This window comes from Artemia franciscana, chromosome 20 (genome assembly GCF_032884065.1).
Source record: "Artemia franciscana chromosome 20, ASM3288406v1, whole genome shotgun sequence".
Classification (NCBI taxonomy): Eukaryota; Metazoa; Arthropoda; class Branchiopoda; order Anostraca; family Artemiidae; genus Artemia; species Artemia franciscana.
In genome coordinates, this window is record NC_088882.1 from 34666700 (window position 1) to 34684145 (window position 17446).

Sequence of the window (17446 nt, forward strand, 5' to 3'; positions counted from 1 at the left end):
GTATTGAGTCGAATGAGGGCTAAGATAAAAGGGGCTAAAATGAATGAGACTGGGTTGCATAGGGTTGAGTTAAATGTTCACCATTAATATATGATGTCTAAAGAACAACCTAGTGATTAAAACTGAACAAAGTTTGCCTTAACCTGCTTTTAATTGAGTGTCGAATAAGCTTGTTTTCATGTGAACAATTCAGGATAGCACGGATTTAAAATATGGCAACAACAAATTTGACATCAAAAGGTTATTTCCGTGGGTGAGAGAAGAGGGAACAAGAAGTTCTGGCCAAACAGGTTATACCTGTTTTGAACCTGTAATATCCTGGTTTTAACCTGTTTATAACCTGTAAAAACAGGTAATAACACGCACTGATAATAAATATCTTGAATCTGGATAAGAGAAACATGATTGGTCATTCAACGTTTGCTTAATTTGATGACGTAGATTATACATCTAAATTTTATCAAAATATCAAATAATCCTTCTGGAAATTATACCTCCTAAGAAACCATAAGTGTATTCGAATAAGATTAATCACTATTTTCACCATCTAAACTAATAATTTTAGCCTGAAAATTAATCAAAAAAATTAATATTTGTGTATTATAATATCGTTACCTTTAAATATGCGAAAAAAGCTATAAGAGTGTATATTCAATTTGTTATTTGTGGGGGGAGAGGGCAATAAAACCCAACCTCTAAAAAGGGCAGTGAAAAAAGGCAACACAAAGTGATATTTGAGAGCTGTTCTCCAATCAGATACAATTGTGGCACAAACACCTTTCCTTATATTTAAAACTGGCTGTATCTTCATTGGACAGTTCAATTCTAGAAATTAGTTTCTAGACAATTTTTCTAATTATTTTTAGCACAGTAGGTTCACCATAGGTCAGCATTTTGTCGGCCGAACACCAAAGGTTCCGATAATTGCCCTAATTCAAATTGCATCTAAAAGCCAAAAGCACTACGAATCAATTGCTATCTTCCTTTCTTCCACGATGAATACCCTACTAGAACATCAGCCGGGTCGTTTTTATCAATACATTCTTTTATCACATCAAGAACAATGCCAACCCTTCGATCCAAGGCTTCGTAATGAGGATCCCAGAGGATTGGCTGAACTGGGTCACGTGACAGTGAAGCACGAAGTATTTGGCTGAGTCGTTTCGATCCAAATTCGAATCTGAAAAAAGGCAAGAATTTCATATTTGAGTTTAAATCAAATTAGCATTTTAATTACCAAAATAAAAGGTATTTTTTAACGAAAATATTTTATTTTTATTTTATGAGTAAAGTCACTAGTTGTTCCGTAACTTATGAAGCAAGGATGTATCGGGGAAATTCCTGACTGGTGAATATACTAAAAATGATAGTATAACCACGAAGAATAACAAAATGATGCTCAAAACAAGCACCATATCAACAAACAATTGTTCAGATTGAAGAGAAAGTCAGTTTCATTTTAACGCGTGGTGCCATCTTAGTAAAATTTTATTTCCTATGACATAAGAAACTCATCGGCACGCTGCCTGAAGATAAGAAGCCTATATATTAAAGGGATAGGGAAACAAGATTGAATAAATCGAACCACAACACTCGACACATTGAAGTTATATCTTTTGTGCTTCTAAGACTATTTCTGTAAAATTTTCTACCGCAATAAATAAGTCCCTAGAAGGTGTCTAGAAGAAGTCTCTAAATACCGGGGAGTAGTGTGCTCCCAGAAACAAAAACTTTGGCAATTACTCAGAAAACGTTCCAAATCATCTCCATAGACTATTCCCCAAAAGAGGAGAAGCATACCTACTTCCCGATCCATCTTTGCCTTATGAATCCTTGGGCAACAGCGCAGTGGCACAACAATTCGCTCGCACCAGCAATCAACACATAAGTGCCCTTCGGGGTTGGTTCAGTCTAAACTAAAACCCCTAATTATATTGAATGCTTCATAAGCTTGGTATGGCATCTCAAATTTTATTTGGCTCCTCCTAGCTTCCAGCAAACTCCCTCCACCCCCTTTTAATCTTATCTTAGAGTACTGAATGTTTCCTGCTGCAAGAACGAAAGGCTACCATAATGAAAAAGCTGTTCCCTCACCATTTAACCGATTAAATGATGATAAAATATAGGAAATGTCAAAAATTGCCCCTACTCTGATGGACCCCTATACAACCTCCTCTCTCATGACGATCTACTGCCAAAAGCATAGAATGTCTGAAGCCCAACGAATGTTAATCTGAAAAAACTTAAGAATTTATTTGACAAACTTACAAATTAAAATTAATAAATATACGAATCTTAGCAAACAGAAAAATGTTTTATAGTGTAAGTGCTGCCAGCTATATAAAGTTTCGTCGTATACCCTGAGAGATTTCATATGGAGTTTCACTTTTGTTAAATGTTACTAAATTTTTTAAATAAAATTTTAAAAGAAGAAGCTCAAAAGTATGGTGTTCATTTTGGCTTTATCATTCTAGTTAGTCATTTCTTGGTATAAAAAAATTAAAACCTTATATTACTTATTAGAAATTCACCGTCCTAAATGGACAAATTGGAGGAAAGCTGCGACAATAATTGTAAACATTTTATAATTAAAAAAAAATATCAAATTCTTTTTTAAGTATGTGACTATATGTCGAAGAATCAAAATATATTATAAAAAAATGACACACAGGGTAATAAACATAGTGAATAAAATCCACTGAATTAAAAACAGTACTGAAATACATACGATAATGAAAAAAAGACGGGTAACTTTGAGATTACCAAGCAGGTATATTCTCGTATCAGTGTTGAAATTGTGTCAGTCCTGAGAAATTTCATGATTTTTAGAGAGAAAATAAATCACTTTATAGTTATAGTATCCTTAATGCTGATAATCTGGTCTGGTCCTTTGGGAGGTCCAAAAAAATGTTGAGTAGAGAAATGGTACCCAGAGAATCTATAGCCTTGTGTCTTGTGTGGACTTAATGCCATCTTTACTCATAATCATATTTCAAAGAGTTAAAGCACAAAAATAAACGAAATAAAGACATGTTTTCCGTGTCGGTTCTGATCTCTCTTGCGCCCAGAACAAAATCTTGGTTAGCCCCTCCCCCCAGTCCCTCACAAAATTTTCAGGTTCAATTTAAAAAAAAATTCATTTATTAACAAAATTATTTTCAATTTATCAATTAATATTTTTAAATATTTTTAATTTATTGTTTACCTATTAAATGTTTATCAATTATTTGAATTTTATTATTGATACAAATTGAAATTAATAAAAATATATTCAAAAATTACAAAATCTAATCTAGATTATTTATTCACAATTTTGGGCCCCTACAATTACTGTGCCCAGAGCAAGTGCCCCCCCACTCTGTCCTTCCCCTAAAACCACCTCAGCATCTTTTGCCTCTTGATCCATCTTAGGTCTAAAGTACAGCTAAAATCTACTTTTTATTCCCTTAATGTCACTTATTTAGACTCTACAAGTAACAAACTTGAACAAAAGAAATCAAACTGTAATCAGGGTTTTATGGAAGTTTTTCCTTGAACATGTCTATCGAAGTTTTATTTAGGCGTTTCTCTAACCTCATGTCACTGTTAAAAAACATAATAAATAAAAAGTTTTTTAGCACCTTATCAATTTTTTTACATCTGTAACTTTTCTTTAGATGACAGAAGTTTTTGGAAAAGTTTCAAATTTACTAATTCATTCATACAAAGGCGATCACATCTCTAACTAGGATCCAACAATTCATGACATGACAAATTTTAAGAAAAATGGAAGAAAGATGGAAATCAAAATGGAACGAGAAAAACAGATAAGAAAATAAGGAAGTTTTAATGTCTAAGCAACTACTATATTGTACACATGTATATTTGAGCAGTTGATGAACTAAATAAAAATTCCAAATCGGAAAAAAATTCTGCAAACGGAATAAATAACGAATTAACATTTTAGCAGCTAGTCAATGAAATGAAAATTAAAAAACAGAACAAAAATTCCATTAACGGAATAAAAAATGGAATAAAATTTGAGCAGCTACTTTCCGAAATGAAAATTTTTAAAACCGAACTACAATTTTGTTTACAGAATAAAAAACGAAATAAAATTTTAGCAGCTATTCAACGAACTAAAAACCGCGACAAAATTCCGTTAAAGGAATGAAAAAAAAACGAAATAAAATTTGAGAATCCTGTCACTGAACTAAAAATCTAAAAGCGGAGCAATAATTCCATTAAAGGAATAATAATTCCGATAATAGAATAAAGAATAAAATAAAATTTGAGTAGCTACTCGATCAAATAAAAATTATAACCGGAATAAAAATTCCGTCAACGGAATAAAAAAGGAAATGAAATTTGAGCAGCTACTAAACTAAACAAACTAAACATTAGACAAACTAAACATTTAAAAACAAAACAAAAATTCCGCTAACGGAATAAAAATGATGAAAAATTTTAGCAGCTACACAACAAACTATAAATTTAAAACCGGAAAGTTAACGGAATAAAGAACAAAATAAAATTTGAGCAGCTACTCGATCAAATAAAAATTTAAAACCAGAACAAAAATTCCGTTAACGGAATAGCAAGCGATGTAAAAATTGAGGAGCTACAAAACGAACTAAAAATTCAAAAACGGAACAAGAATTCCGTTAACGAAATAGAAAACGATGTATAATTTGAACAAAAAGACAACGAGCTATAAATTGAAACCAGAATTAAAATTCCGTTAACAGATTAAAAACGAAGCAAAATTTGAGCAGCTACTCTACGAAGTTCAATTTCTAAACCAGGACAAAAATTCCGTTAACAAAAAAAAATCGAAATAAAATTCGAGTAGCTACACAACCAAATATAAATTCAAAACTGGAAAAAAAACTCGGTTAATGAAATAAAAATCGAAATAAAAGTTGAGCAGCTTTTCAACAGGCTATAAATTCAAAACCGAAACAAACTTCCGCTAACGAAATAAAAAACGAAATAAAATTTGATCAGCTATACAACCAAATATATATTCGAGGCTGGAACAAAAATTCGGTACAATGAAATTTAAAATTTCAAACTGGAATTAATTTAGTTAATGAAATAATAATCGAAGCAAAATTTGAGCTAACGAAGTAAAACTACCGCTAACGAAGTAAAAAATAAAAATAAAACATGGGCAGCTACACAACCAAATATAAATTCGAAACTGGAACAAAAATTCGGTTAATGAAATAAAAATCGAAATAAAACTTGAGCAGCTTTTCAACGGACTATAAATTCAAAACCGGAAAAAAAACTTTCGGTAACGAAATATAAACGAAAATAAATTGAACAGCAACTCAACGAACTATAAATTCAAAGCCGGGACAAATTCATTACCATATAAAAAAAAAGAAATAAAATTTGAGCAGCAACTCAACGAGCTATATCTTAAAAACCAGAACAAAATTCCGCTAACGAAATAAAAAACGAAATAAGCAGCTACCCAACGATCTATAAATTAAAAACCGGAACAAAATTCCGCTAACGAAATAAAAAACGAAATAAAATTTGAGCAGCTACACAACCAGCTATAAATTTAAAACTGCAACAAAAATTCGGTTAATGAAATAAAAATTGAAATAAAATTTGAGCACCTATTCAACGGGCTATACATTCAAAACCGGAACACAACTTTCGGAAATGAAATAAAAAACGAAATAAGCAGCTACCCAACGAGCTATAAATTAAAAACCGAAACAAAGAATCCGTTAACGAAATAAAAAGCGAAATAAAATTTGAGCAGCTACTCAACAAGCTACAATTACAGCTACAGGTACAAAATTTCGTTATCGAATAAAAAACGAAAAAAAAAATTGAGCAGCTATTCAACGAACTATAAATTTAAAAAAGTGACAAAAATACCGTTAATGAGATAAAAAACGAAATAAAATTTGAGGAGCTATTCAGTGAACTATGAATTTAAAATTGGAACAAAAATTCAGTTGACGGAATCAAAATCGAGATATAATTCGAGCAGTCACTCGACTTATAGTTGTACTCAACTAAGTTATAATCCAAGTGTAACTACTCAAGTATAGGACAACTGACCAAAATGAGAAAATATAATTAAAAAATAAAAAAGAAAATAAGGGATTTTTATCCAGTGGACAAAAAAGAGGCAAAAGAAAACATAAGCAGATATTTCAGCACAGAACCCCGCCAACTCGTCCTCAAAACTTAAACTAAACTTAAACAACTTTAAACTTTTATTTTAACTGGTTCTAGTTTTCAACTAGTTTTAATTTTAAAACTAGTTTTCAAACTAACTTTAATTTTAAACTAGTTTTAAACTTTAAAACTAAACTAAAAAAAAGTCAACTGTGACAAAGCAGAATAAACTGGTTATTTTTTTAACTGTATTGTCTCGTTTTTTTTTTGTCAAATACCGTGTATAGCCAGTAGGGTTTTAGAACATAGTTATGTCAAGAATAGGAACCGTATTTTAGCAACAGCTTGAAATCTCCACATGCATAGGAATGAAAACTGGAACACCAGCTCAATGTAACATTGTACTCAATTGAGTAATGCTTGTTGTGTAAACACATTAGCCACTCATGTTTAGGAAAATTTTTTGAGCAACTATTTGGTTTGTCTCTATATATTGTCCTTCGGATTTTTAGTTATATCTTTTATTCGTTTTTCTACACTTAGTATGGTTGAGCCGAGGTCTCGGCCTAAATATATATATTTTCACCTTCCGAACTGGCTGTGATTTAACTAGCATTTCGGTGTCAATTAACAAAAATGTGGGGGATAAACTATTTTTCAAAAGAAGGATGGGGGCAGTTTTTTTCTGCTTTAAAGAACAGGAATATGAAAAAGACATTTTTAATGAAAAGAAAAATATAGTGGAAGACTCGTGCCCTCTAACCCCCCTCCACTCCACTTTAGTATATAAGAGATATAAAAGAACATTTTTTTTACTTCAATCCCCCCAGAAAATCAATAGAGCGAAGAAACAAAGATGAAATAAAAACTACCAATAATCAGCAGAAAATATATCAAAGATGCTTCTTAAATATTTAATCCTTTGATCCATCGTCATTAGAGAAAACTCTAAGGAGAAAGAAGAGCCTCATTAGTGATTTGCTGATTCGGGCCTTTGGTCATAAGCCACAAGAGCTAGTTGTAAAGAAGGTTTACACTTCGAAATAGAAATATAAGCAGGGAACAAAAAAGTAAGAGTTTTTAGGAAAACAAGAAAAAATTGGGACAATTTCCCAAGTTTTTCCAATTAGAAAAATTTTGGAGAATTGGGACAGATCTACAATTGGAAATGGAAACATTAGCAGGGAATAAAAAAATAAGTATTTTTAGGACAACATGAAAAAATTGGGACAATTTCCTAAATTTTGGCAATTGGAAAATTTTTGGAGAATTGGACAAAAAATGGGACAAAGAAAAACGAATTAAATCACAGCCAGTTCGAAAGATGAAAATGTAGATGTTTAGGCCGAGACCTCGGCTCAGCCATACTAAGTGCAGGAAAATGAATAAAAGATATAGATAAAAGTCAGAAAGACAATTTATAAAGACCAATCGTGAAACAGCAGAAACTAAAATAGAAGAGATACTTCCTTAAACAATGATGAAAAAACAACTTAATTTTAAAAATCTATGTCAAATGATTGATTCAGGACCGCGTCATTCGGGTGGGGGGGGGATAAAAATACAAAAAATTCAAAACAAAAAAATTAGCCAGAGAAAAAAAAATAACAAGACGATTATAAGGAGAATGTAGATCAAGAGCAGTACATGGGAGCTTCATGTGTACCTTTAAAGAATAAGCTCCGTGCCCAGGCAAAAAAAAAAGCACAGACACAAAACCTGTTCATAACATTTTTAAGAACTTTCCCAAAAAGGCCTCTCTCATTTTTAGATCTTTTTAAGATGAGAAAAAAAACGAAGATATTTACAAATATATCTACACAGATATAGAGGGTATATTGTCTGTAAATACCCTCGTCTTATCCGAGTTTTTTATGGCACTTGGTATTAACCAAGTGACATATAGCAATCGCAAATTCGGTCGGTCTGTCGGTCCCGGTTTTGCTACTTTAGGCACTTCCAGGTAAGCTAGGACGATGAAATTTGGCAGGCGTATCAGGGACCAAACCAGATTAAATTATAAATAGTCTTTTTCCCGATTTGACTATCTGGGGGGGGGGGAGTGGGGGCCCGTTAATTCGGAAAAAATAGAAAAATTGAAGTATTTTTAACTTACGAACGGTTGATCAGATCTTAATGAAATTTGATGTTTCGAAGGATATCATGTCTCAGAGCTGTTATGTTAAACCCCGACCGGATCTGATGAAATTTGGGGGGGGGGTTGGGAGGGGGAAACCTAAAACTTGGAAAACACTTAGAGTGGAGGGATCGGGATGAAACTTGGTGGGAAAAATAAGCACAAGTCCTAGATACATGATTGCCATAACCGGAACGGATCCGCTCTCTTTGGGGTAGTTGGGGGGGGGGGGGTTATTTCTGAAAAATCAGAAAAAATGACGTATTTTTAACTTACGAACGGGTGATCAGATCTCAATGAAATTTGATATTTAGAAGGATATCATGTCTCAGAGCTCTTTTTTTAAATTCCGACCGGATCTGGTGACATTGGGGGGGGGGGGTAGGGAGGGGGGAAACCTAAAATTTTGGAAAACACTTAGAGTGAAGGGATGGGGATGAAGCTTGGTGGATAGAATAAGCAAATGTCCTTGATACGTGATTGACTGAACCGTAGTGGATTCGCTCTCTTTGGGGGAGTTGGGGGGGTCATTGATTTGGCGAGTTTGGTGCTTCTGGACGTGCTAGGACGATGAAAATTGGTGGGCGTGTCAGGGAGCTGCACAAATTGACTTGATTAAGTCGTTTTCCAAGATTCGACCATCAGGGGGGCTAAAGGGAGAGGGAAAATTAGAAAAAATTAGTTATTTATAAAATACGAGTGGGTGATCGGATCTTAATGAATTTTGATATTTAGAAGGACATCGTGACTCAGAGCTCTTATTTTAAATCCTGACCAGCATTAAGCCTCTTATTTTCCTTTTAAATCAATCTATTGATTCATAGAAATTTGCTAGAGCTCGTACCATATGATCTCTTGGCTCTTAGCTCTTCTTGCCTCGTCACAAGTGCCATATGAGCTCTTAGCTCTTGTTTTATCTTGTTATGCTCAGCCAGTGTGGTCTCAGGAATTACTTTAGATATTTTTCAATTTATTTTACTGTGCTAATTTATTTTTATTTGTTGAAGGGATAAAAAAGTGAAATCGTAGTTTAGATCGACTTTTCCATCATCTTTCATGATAAAAGCGTTATTATAAGTGGTAGATAGGGATTGAACGCTATTTTAGGTACTCTAACTTCAAACGTTAATAGCACCAAATTGAGTATACCAACCTTGAAAAGTATATTCAATTTATCATGGCGATTTAAGGGTATCACCCTTAATTGACTCTGAAGATTTAAGCAAACAAAATATTTTACAGTAAATAAAAATAAGAAATAGTTTATATATTTCGTGTTAACCAGAGAGTAACAATAGTTTGAAGCTTTCCCAGACACCAATTATAAGTCGCAAACCCCCCCCCCCCCCCCAAAGTATGTAAGTTACAACTTGATCCCTGCTGTATGATTGAAAATGTATATTTCCAAAACAACGTTACAATCATCATCTTGTAGCGAAACCAAAAGACAGTATACAAACTTTATAACAAGATATACTCGCTTGCCTTTAGGCTTCAGACATAAAACTGAAAAAAAACTCATTTCAGTACCTGAAACCAATCAAATTTGACTGCAAAAGCGCCCTAGAGAAACTGTCAACAATTATATACTGTCAAGTGATTGTTGTCAGGTTTTGGATGGGCGCAACGGAGAATTATAATTATGCAGAGTAAGATATAAAATAAATTTACTGAAGCAATTTATAAAAAATGAAAAAATAGTGAAAACGGGTGTAATATTTTAAACAAAAGCACGGACAAGAACATAAAAGCAAACTTAAGTCCAAATATTTACCAATATTAAATTGAAAAAAAATTATTTACCGAAAAAATATTTACCGAAAATACCGAATTATATTATACCGAATTATACCGAAAATACCGAAATTACCGAAAATATTTACCGAATTATTTACCGAAAAAAAATATTTACCGAAGCAATGTTGCAAGAGTTGTTCTTCTAACAATACAGCACTGATAAAGAGGAGCCAAAATAGAGATTTCATCGTGCTTTGGGCGTCCAAAACCCCTTCCATGATCCAAATGAATAGGAACTGAATCATTTCCAAAAGCACGTATCGTTTCATAATGATGCCTATCCATATTCCCCATTAGGAAGTCCAGTATTGCCATATCAACTAAATCGGGAAGTCTTCGTCCAGCATTATAGGGTGATATCTCTCGAATTATATCACAGTAATGATCATCTGAAAGGAATAATTATTGATATTATAATCAAATGCGGTGAGGCAGAAGGTGGCTTTAAGAAAATAATCGTTTTCCAGGAAATAATTATTACTGTTTTTTAATGGTAAAAACACTTTTTGAATTATTACCCCCCCCCCTAAGGAATTGCCCTTAAGAAATAATCCACCAACTTTTTTCAAATCTTAACCCCTCTGGGAAAAACAATGTTTCAAAATGGAAACAGTATAGTTGAAAACGTTATATTTAAACAAAGTAGTGTATTTTAAAAAGGATTTCTATCCATATCAGCTCGTTAGGGAGTCCAACATTACAATATCAATCAAATCTGGACGTGTGTGCGAAGAATTTCAGATTTACATGAATATTTTATATATTACCATAGCTTCCCTGCGTAGGGACAAACTAGTACAACAAACCAATCTCCATAGTAACCAAAAAGTTAAAAACAAACATTGAAAAAAGACAAGCTAGAAACAAAAATCAGTTTGAATTCGATTCAGGAATAGTAACTATGATTTATACTACTACTAACAACCCACAGCAGCACCAAACAGTCTGAGGCCAACACAGCTACGCACACTTTTCCAGCTTGATCTATTCGAAGCCTTCCTCTTTACACCCTACCAATAAGTTGTAATTTCCCTTAAATCCTTTGATTTATTTCATTTTTACTTATTTCTACTTTAATTCACATACTTTGTCCAATGCCTTTAGAAAAATGTTTGTCTCTAAGCTTTGCTAAGTAAAAAAAACAACGTTTTTTTCAACTGAAAGTAAGAGGCAACATTAAAACTAACAAATAGTAACTATTACGTATATGAGGTGATTGCACCCTCCTCAACCCCTAGCTGTTCAGGCTAAAGTTTTTCGGCACTTGAGAACGAGCTGCTTGTTGTTCTAACTGGACGACCCTTGTGTTTCAGGAGTCGTTTTTAAACAACTGCGACAAAATTTATGCTTTAGCGTAAAGAGCGTGGTGTTGAGGAGGGGGTAACCCCCACATATACGTAATAATTTCTGTTCATGTTAAGTTTTGATGTTGCTCCTAACTTTCAGTTAAACTTGCTTTTTTAAAATTTAATTTCTGATCGTTTTTTTTTTAATAATGCCAGGATATCTGGCTCCACATCCACGGCGAAATCTCCCTCCACGCAGAAATATCCTCTGGGCAATTCAATCTAGGTGAAAATTTACCCTGGACAATTACCTTTAACATCTCCACGCATAAGATTGAATCGGCAAAGAGAAAGAAAGACATATAAAGAAATTTCGTAAAGGATTTCTGGCAAATTCACCCAGTTTAAAATTTCCCTGAAAAGTTCACCCCCTGGAAACTTCCCTCTCCATTGAAATTATCCCCATACAAAATCCTCCCAGTAAAAAATTCAACCTCCCCTTCCCATCCGAAAAATGTACTCATAGGCTACTCCTCACTAACAAGTACTGTATGTAAACCTTGGACAAATTGTAAAGCTTAAAGCCTTTCCTCCGGGACTGAATAGGGTCATTTTATCTCCAAAGACATTGTTATTGAACCTTTCAACTATGCTGAACAAAAGAGCTGTCTCAAAATTTTGATCGACGATTTTGAGGAAAAGGTGGCGTGGGAGGGGGCATAGTTGTCCTCCAGTGTTTGGTCCCTTAGCAAAGGAGCTAGAGCTTATAATTTCCATTAGAATGAGCCCTCTCCCGACATTCTAGGCCCACTGGATCGATACAACCACCCCAGGAAAAAACAACAACAAATAAAGGTGTATCCATGACCTTTCTTCTGGCAAAAATAAAAGAATTCCACATTTTCGCAGACAGGAGCTAGAAACCTCTAAAGTAGAATTCTTCGACATGTTTGTACATTAAAATATATTTTTAGGAATCTATTCTATCCCCACCTAAATAAAAACTCAATCCCCTCATCGTAGCAGATACGCAATTACAGATCACTAAACGTAACCAATTTCATTACAAATAAAGCGAATCAACTTGGTTGAATCCAGCACTTACACAGTGTCCTATTGCTTCTTTTTTAACAGGAAACGTAAAATATTGTTCTTGGGGAAAGTCGTAGTTGGGTGCCTTAAAAAGGCAGAAACAAGACTCTCTGCTGGCCCCATCTGTATGGTCACTTAAAAAAGAGCTTTAAATTTACGTTTGAACGAGTTCCCCCCCAATTATCTTGAACATTCGGTTTGATAAAAAACAAAAAAACAACAACAAACAAACAAAAAACAAATGAACATGCACCGACGGTGTTTCTTCTGAAGAAAAAGGCGAGATTCCACATTTTGAAGGCTACTTTTCTTCTCCCTCGGCTTTACCCTTCCTCTGATCTTTACAATGATACTGGAATAGCTCCGCTGGATCATATTATAGGTAAAAATACTCTTTATTTAGCGCATTCTGCTTTTCTAGGTACTCTTCCACCGACCCTGCAGCAGTTTTCTCAAGGACAGGCTCAGGTAGGTACTTTTCTTCTTTGCGTAATTCTTCTCGACGATTTATTTTACCAAAACGATCCTCTACAGCAGCTCAGAGGTCTCCTGTATATCAGTCAATTCTATTATGGAACTCCATCCCTTCGGATGTCCCTCTTTTTCTTTCTGCAAAGGCATTATTTCGTCGGGTCTTTCCAATTCAATAATTTTTGTCTCTCTGTTTAATTCTATCCCAATTTGTATGTCACTTCTCTTCTTTTAAAATCATTTTCAGCTATATGTTAAATCTCCTTCTAAATCTTCTATCTGTTAAATGTCCTTGTCTTGTTCCAATGTTTTTTTGTTTTTTTTTTCTTGTATATATTTCATAAAAGTGTTTTATTCTTGTTCTCTGTGGCCCGTTACAAGCAAAGCTTCTTGGGCCTATTAATTGATTTACTTTTGTAATAGTTTTTCTTTTAGTATTAATAAATTGATTGATTGATTGATTGATTGAAGATTGGAGGTTGAACCTCTGTGGTAGGGTTCTCAGATATGATTTATCAGATAAAAGGATTTTCAATAAGATCTCTTGCTTTTTGGGGGTGTTTCCCATTTTTCAAAAATCAGGCAAATTTTCTGAGATTTTTGGTTTTGGGTGGGTAACAATAAACTGAAAGAATTTTATATATTTAGAATCAGTATAAAAAGTCAATACCGTCCCATGCCACTTTTTCCTTAAAATCGGGGGGGGGGATACGGATTAGGGGTTCAGGATAAAAAAAATACAGACTTTGGTTATTTCGAGGCAAATGTTAATTATTCAGATCAAGTTTTTGATCTGAATGTAAGATCTGAGAAAAACCGGTTTCATAGCCACAAAGACAACTGACGGGTGACAGGAGACATTGGACTTATATACTTTAAGCTATGTATTTGGGTTAATTATTCTGCATATCATGAAGTAATAATTGTTTTCTAACTTCACGCTGTCCAAATATTTTGCCCCAAACCCTAATGTGTAAACATGTAGCCCAAATTACATAAGTTGAATGTATTCTGTCCCCCAAGCATGAAACTGATATGAAACTGGGTTTTACAGATCTAAAGATCAAAATTCTTGAGTGTGTTCTGAATAATTAACAAGTACCTATTTTGAAGCTGATAATAAACTTTCCCCATATTTAGCCCTCTCTCGTCCATAAACATCCTGAATAGAGTTGTGTTAAATTCTATTTATGATTGAATCATTCGTGAGTGTGTAAGGATTTCCGTGTCTGGTTTCTTCTTGTATATTATTTCTAAATTTAATTTTGTTTCTATGGTCTCAGGGAACAAGAAAGTCTGGATTTTACGTTTAAATTCCTCTACTGCTTCATGTACTGTACTTTTTTGAAACATTTTGATATAGAAAAAACTAAAAAATCAAGAAAAGGGACAAGAAAAGCTAGATAATATCTTCTTTCTGTTTTGCATTTAAACTTTTCTTGATTTCAGGCAGCGTTTAATTTTTTTATTTTAAGAAAAAAAAGTAATGGAATAAAAAGCGCATACATTACTGCCATATATATACAAGAAAGGGGGTCTGGTTAAATTCCAAAATATATTAGTTTACAAAGAAAATGGTCGAATTTTACGAAATTAAAAAGAGTAAGAGATTCTTAACGCCAGGGAAATCCGAGACTTAAAGCGGATACAAGCGTAAATTTAAAACGTAAAGCCGTCCCGCGCGGTTAGATGCTCCAGCAACCAATGCTTCCATTTTCAAATATGAAAATTTTAGAAAAACGGTTGGATTTCCTGGGAAACTTAACATAAATTTAGTGGAAAAAACGTGAATGAAAAATAAATATAATAAATAAAATATAATAAAATATAAATAAATATAAATAAATAATAATCTTTTGGCCAGAAGCTTCAAAATGTTTTTTTCAATCAAACAGGACACTAATTACACAGCACTTCACGTGATTCTTGACAAGATCTGTCAAATACTATTTTTAGGCACCTATTCGGGTATAGTGAGGAAGAGGATTTCTAGAAAAAATTGTAGAACTTCAGCAAAAATATTTTTTCATTTTCCCTTAAAAATTGAGCCTGTATCTCGATCAGTTAATAAATATATTAATATAACTCAAAATTTTAAATTTATTCAATTTTCCATTTTTTTCCGATTATGAACACTAGAAAAACACAAATGAGCCGTTGTTGTCAAATGTTTACTTCGGAATCGTGCAGCTATTTGCCAAATTGTTCCGACCAGCGCGACCAAACAAAAATGTTTTAATGATATTTTAAGAAGTTCTTCTATTTTCAGATAAATCAATTTTTTTTCTGTGAGCCTGGGGAGATTTTTAAGCTACTGACTGCATCTAATCCTCAACTAGATCTTAAAGTACCAAGGACATCAAAACAAAAATATTTCACTCAAGGCATGGGTCCTTTCTCTGGTAGTCATGTACATCAATCTTGGAACTGAAGTTTCGCTCTCCCCTCTTTCTTAGTAGGTATACATTTCCAGTAAAAGTGGATATCCTTTTGTACAAGTTGGAAAATACATTCAGGCGGGGGGGGGGGGGTCAAGTACCCCTCTATGACTAGACACGGTCCTGAGTGGAAGCACTAGTAGCCCTTCCACTAGTTCTTAAAGTACCAAGGGTACCAAAATAAATATATTTTTGCAATCTCAGGTCTATAAGTTCATGAAAATTGTCAAATTCTAAGATTAGCCCATTAGCCTTCTTAGTGTATCTCCCCTGGATTGTTTCGCCATCCTTCTATTTCAAACAATGAATTCATTTTGTTAAGTATCCAGAACACCAAAAATATTTTGAGCCCGGATCCCCCTTAAGTTCAATCATGCCTGGAAATCAAGCTGGATTTTTAGTAGTAGTGGAGGAAAGATACGAAAAAAATGGCCAAACCTCGGGGAAATTGACACAATTTTTTTTTTTTTTTTTACACCAAAATATTCAGAAAAATCAGCTTAATCCCACGATGGATTTTTAGTAACAAGATATGGTAACAAGATAGTAACAAGATATGTAACAATTCAATGATTTAGTGACGAGTGTTATGACTTACACCCTGGAAACGAAGGAAATGCTTTTCAAGAAGGGTCTGAATGAGACAAGAGGTTAGCGGTGAGGTAAGGTAAGTCCTTCAACCTTCTGCTTGGAAGATAAACAAAACATGTATAATACTCTACATAAATGCATCAATATATTATATTAATTAGTTATAATGCAGGTATGCAGATGCAGGATCATTATGGAAAATTTTTCTGGCGGGGGGGGGGGCGTCAAAGATATATTTTTAAGTCTGGTATTTCTTAGGAGGTCCTTTACATAATCTTGATGCTGAAGTATCCCTCTCCCCTCTCTGTTAGCAAGTAGACTATGATTTGACCAACGTTGCCTTATGTTTATACAGGATTGTTTGCGCCAAAACCAAAACTAAAGATAAAGCTCTCAATAGCTTTTCCTAATAAAACTCGCAATAAATATTTAAGAAAATAGAAAATACAAAAAAAACGTTGATTTGATTTTAAACACGGAGTTCCTACTTCCAAATCAGGCCCCTTTCTAACCTCACTCTTTGCCTTAACGGCAGCAGCAATGGGCTTACGGGAAAGGGAGTATTCGGGGGTGGGGGAATCGCCAGGTTCTGAACCCCCCCCCCCCCCCCAAAAAAAAAAATATGTCTACCTTGTAAAAAAGGAACCAAAGGGAAATAAACAGATTTTTTATACGTTTTGTAAACTTTGCGTAATCTCCCCCCCCCAGAACAAAACTCCTGGATGTAGGCTTGCTAAAAATGTTTGGTAAATCAGAAGCATGTTAATCTTAGAGTGAATAACCAAACGCAATGTTCAAAAATTTCTCTATTCCAAAATTAGAAAGCTCTTAGGGCAGTATTACATTTTCGTAAGTCTTGCCATGTTGAACCGATAAATAAAGAAAACTAATTAATTAAGACGGATAACAATTTCCGTCCGTAAAAATTCAAACATTCATTGTCTGTGGATTACTAAAGACGGCCAACTACACTTCTGGAGCTCTTTGGCGGTATATGTTTTTACTTTTTTCGGAGATTTTTCATCCACATTTTCTTTTTTTAAATCTGTCTGCTACAACAACTACAAAACAAACCGTGTAAATCTTTTTCATTGAAAATTGAATTCCTGATTTTCTAAAATATGTTTGGTTTTCCTATCTTACCATTAAGGACAAATTGAGCGTAAATGCCAAGCATTTGCTCGAACAAAAATTCGCATAATTTAAAAACAATCTTTAATAAGATCTTAATTACTAAACGGCACACCAAATTCCGACAAAGGCTTTTAAATAAAATTTTCAAGATTTAGTAATTAAGACAAAATAATTATCTTATTTTAAAACAAAGCCAAGTTATAGGGATCACGCAATGTTTCAATTGAAGATATAAAAAAAAACATACCGTTTCTGTTGACGATATATTTTGTTCTATAAGCCGTGGATATTATAGAAGACGCGGATTGATGAAAACAAAAATATTCTGGTTAATTAAAATCTACAGTAAGTAATTCTGTCGCCTTCCGTACGTC

At 33.7% G+C, this 17446-nt stretch overlaps 1 protein-coding gene across 1 annotated transcript in view; it reads right to left on the reverse strand.

The window, feature by feature from the left end:
- Positions 1–685: 685 nt before the first annotated feature.
- Positions 686–17446, reverse strand: part of LOC136040179 (extracellular serine/threonine protein CG31145-like) — a 205437-nt gene continuing 188676 nt past the window's right edge. Inside the window, exons 8-9 of the mRNA XM_065724326.1 lie at positions 10176–10449; positions 686–1180 (exon numbers count right to left, since the gene is read on the reverse strand). Of these exons, the coding sequence (XP_065580398.1) occupies positions 976–1180; positions 10176–10449 (479 nt within the window). The 3' untranslated portion in view covers positions 686–975. The remainder of the gene's footprint in view (positions 1181–10175; positions 10450–17446) is intronic.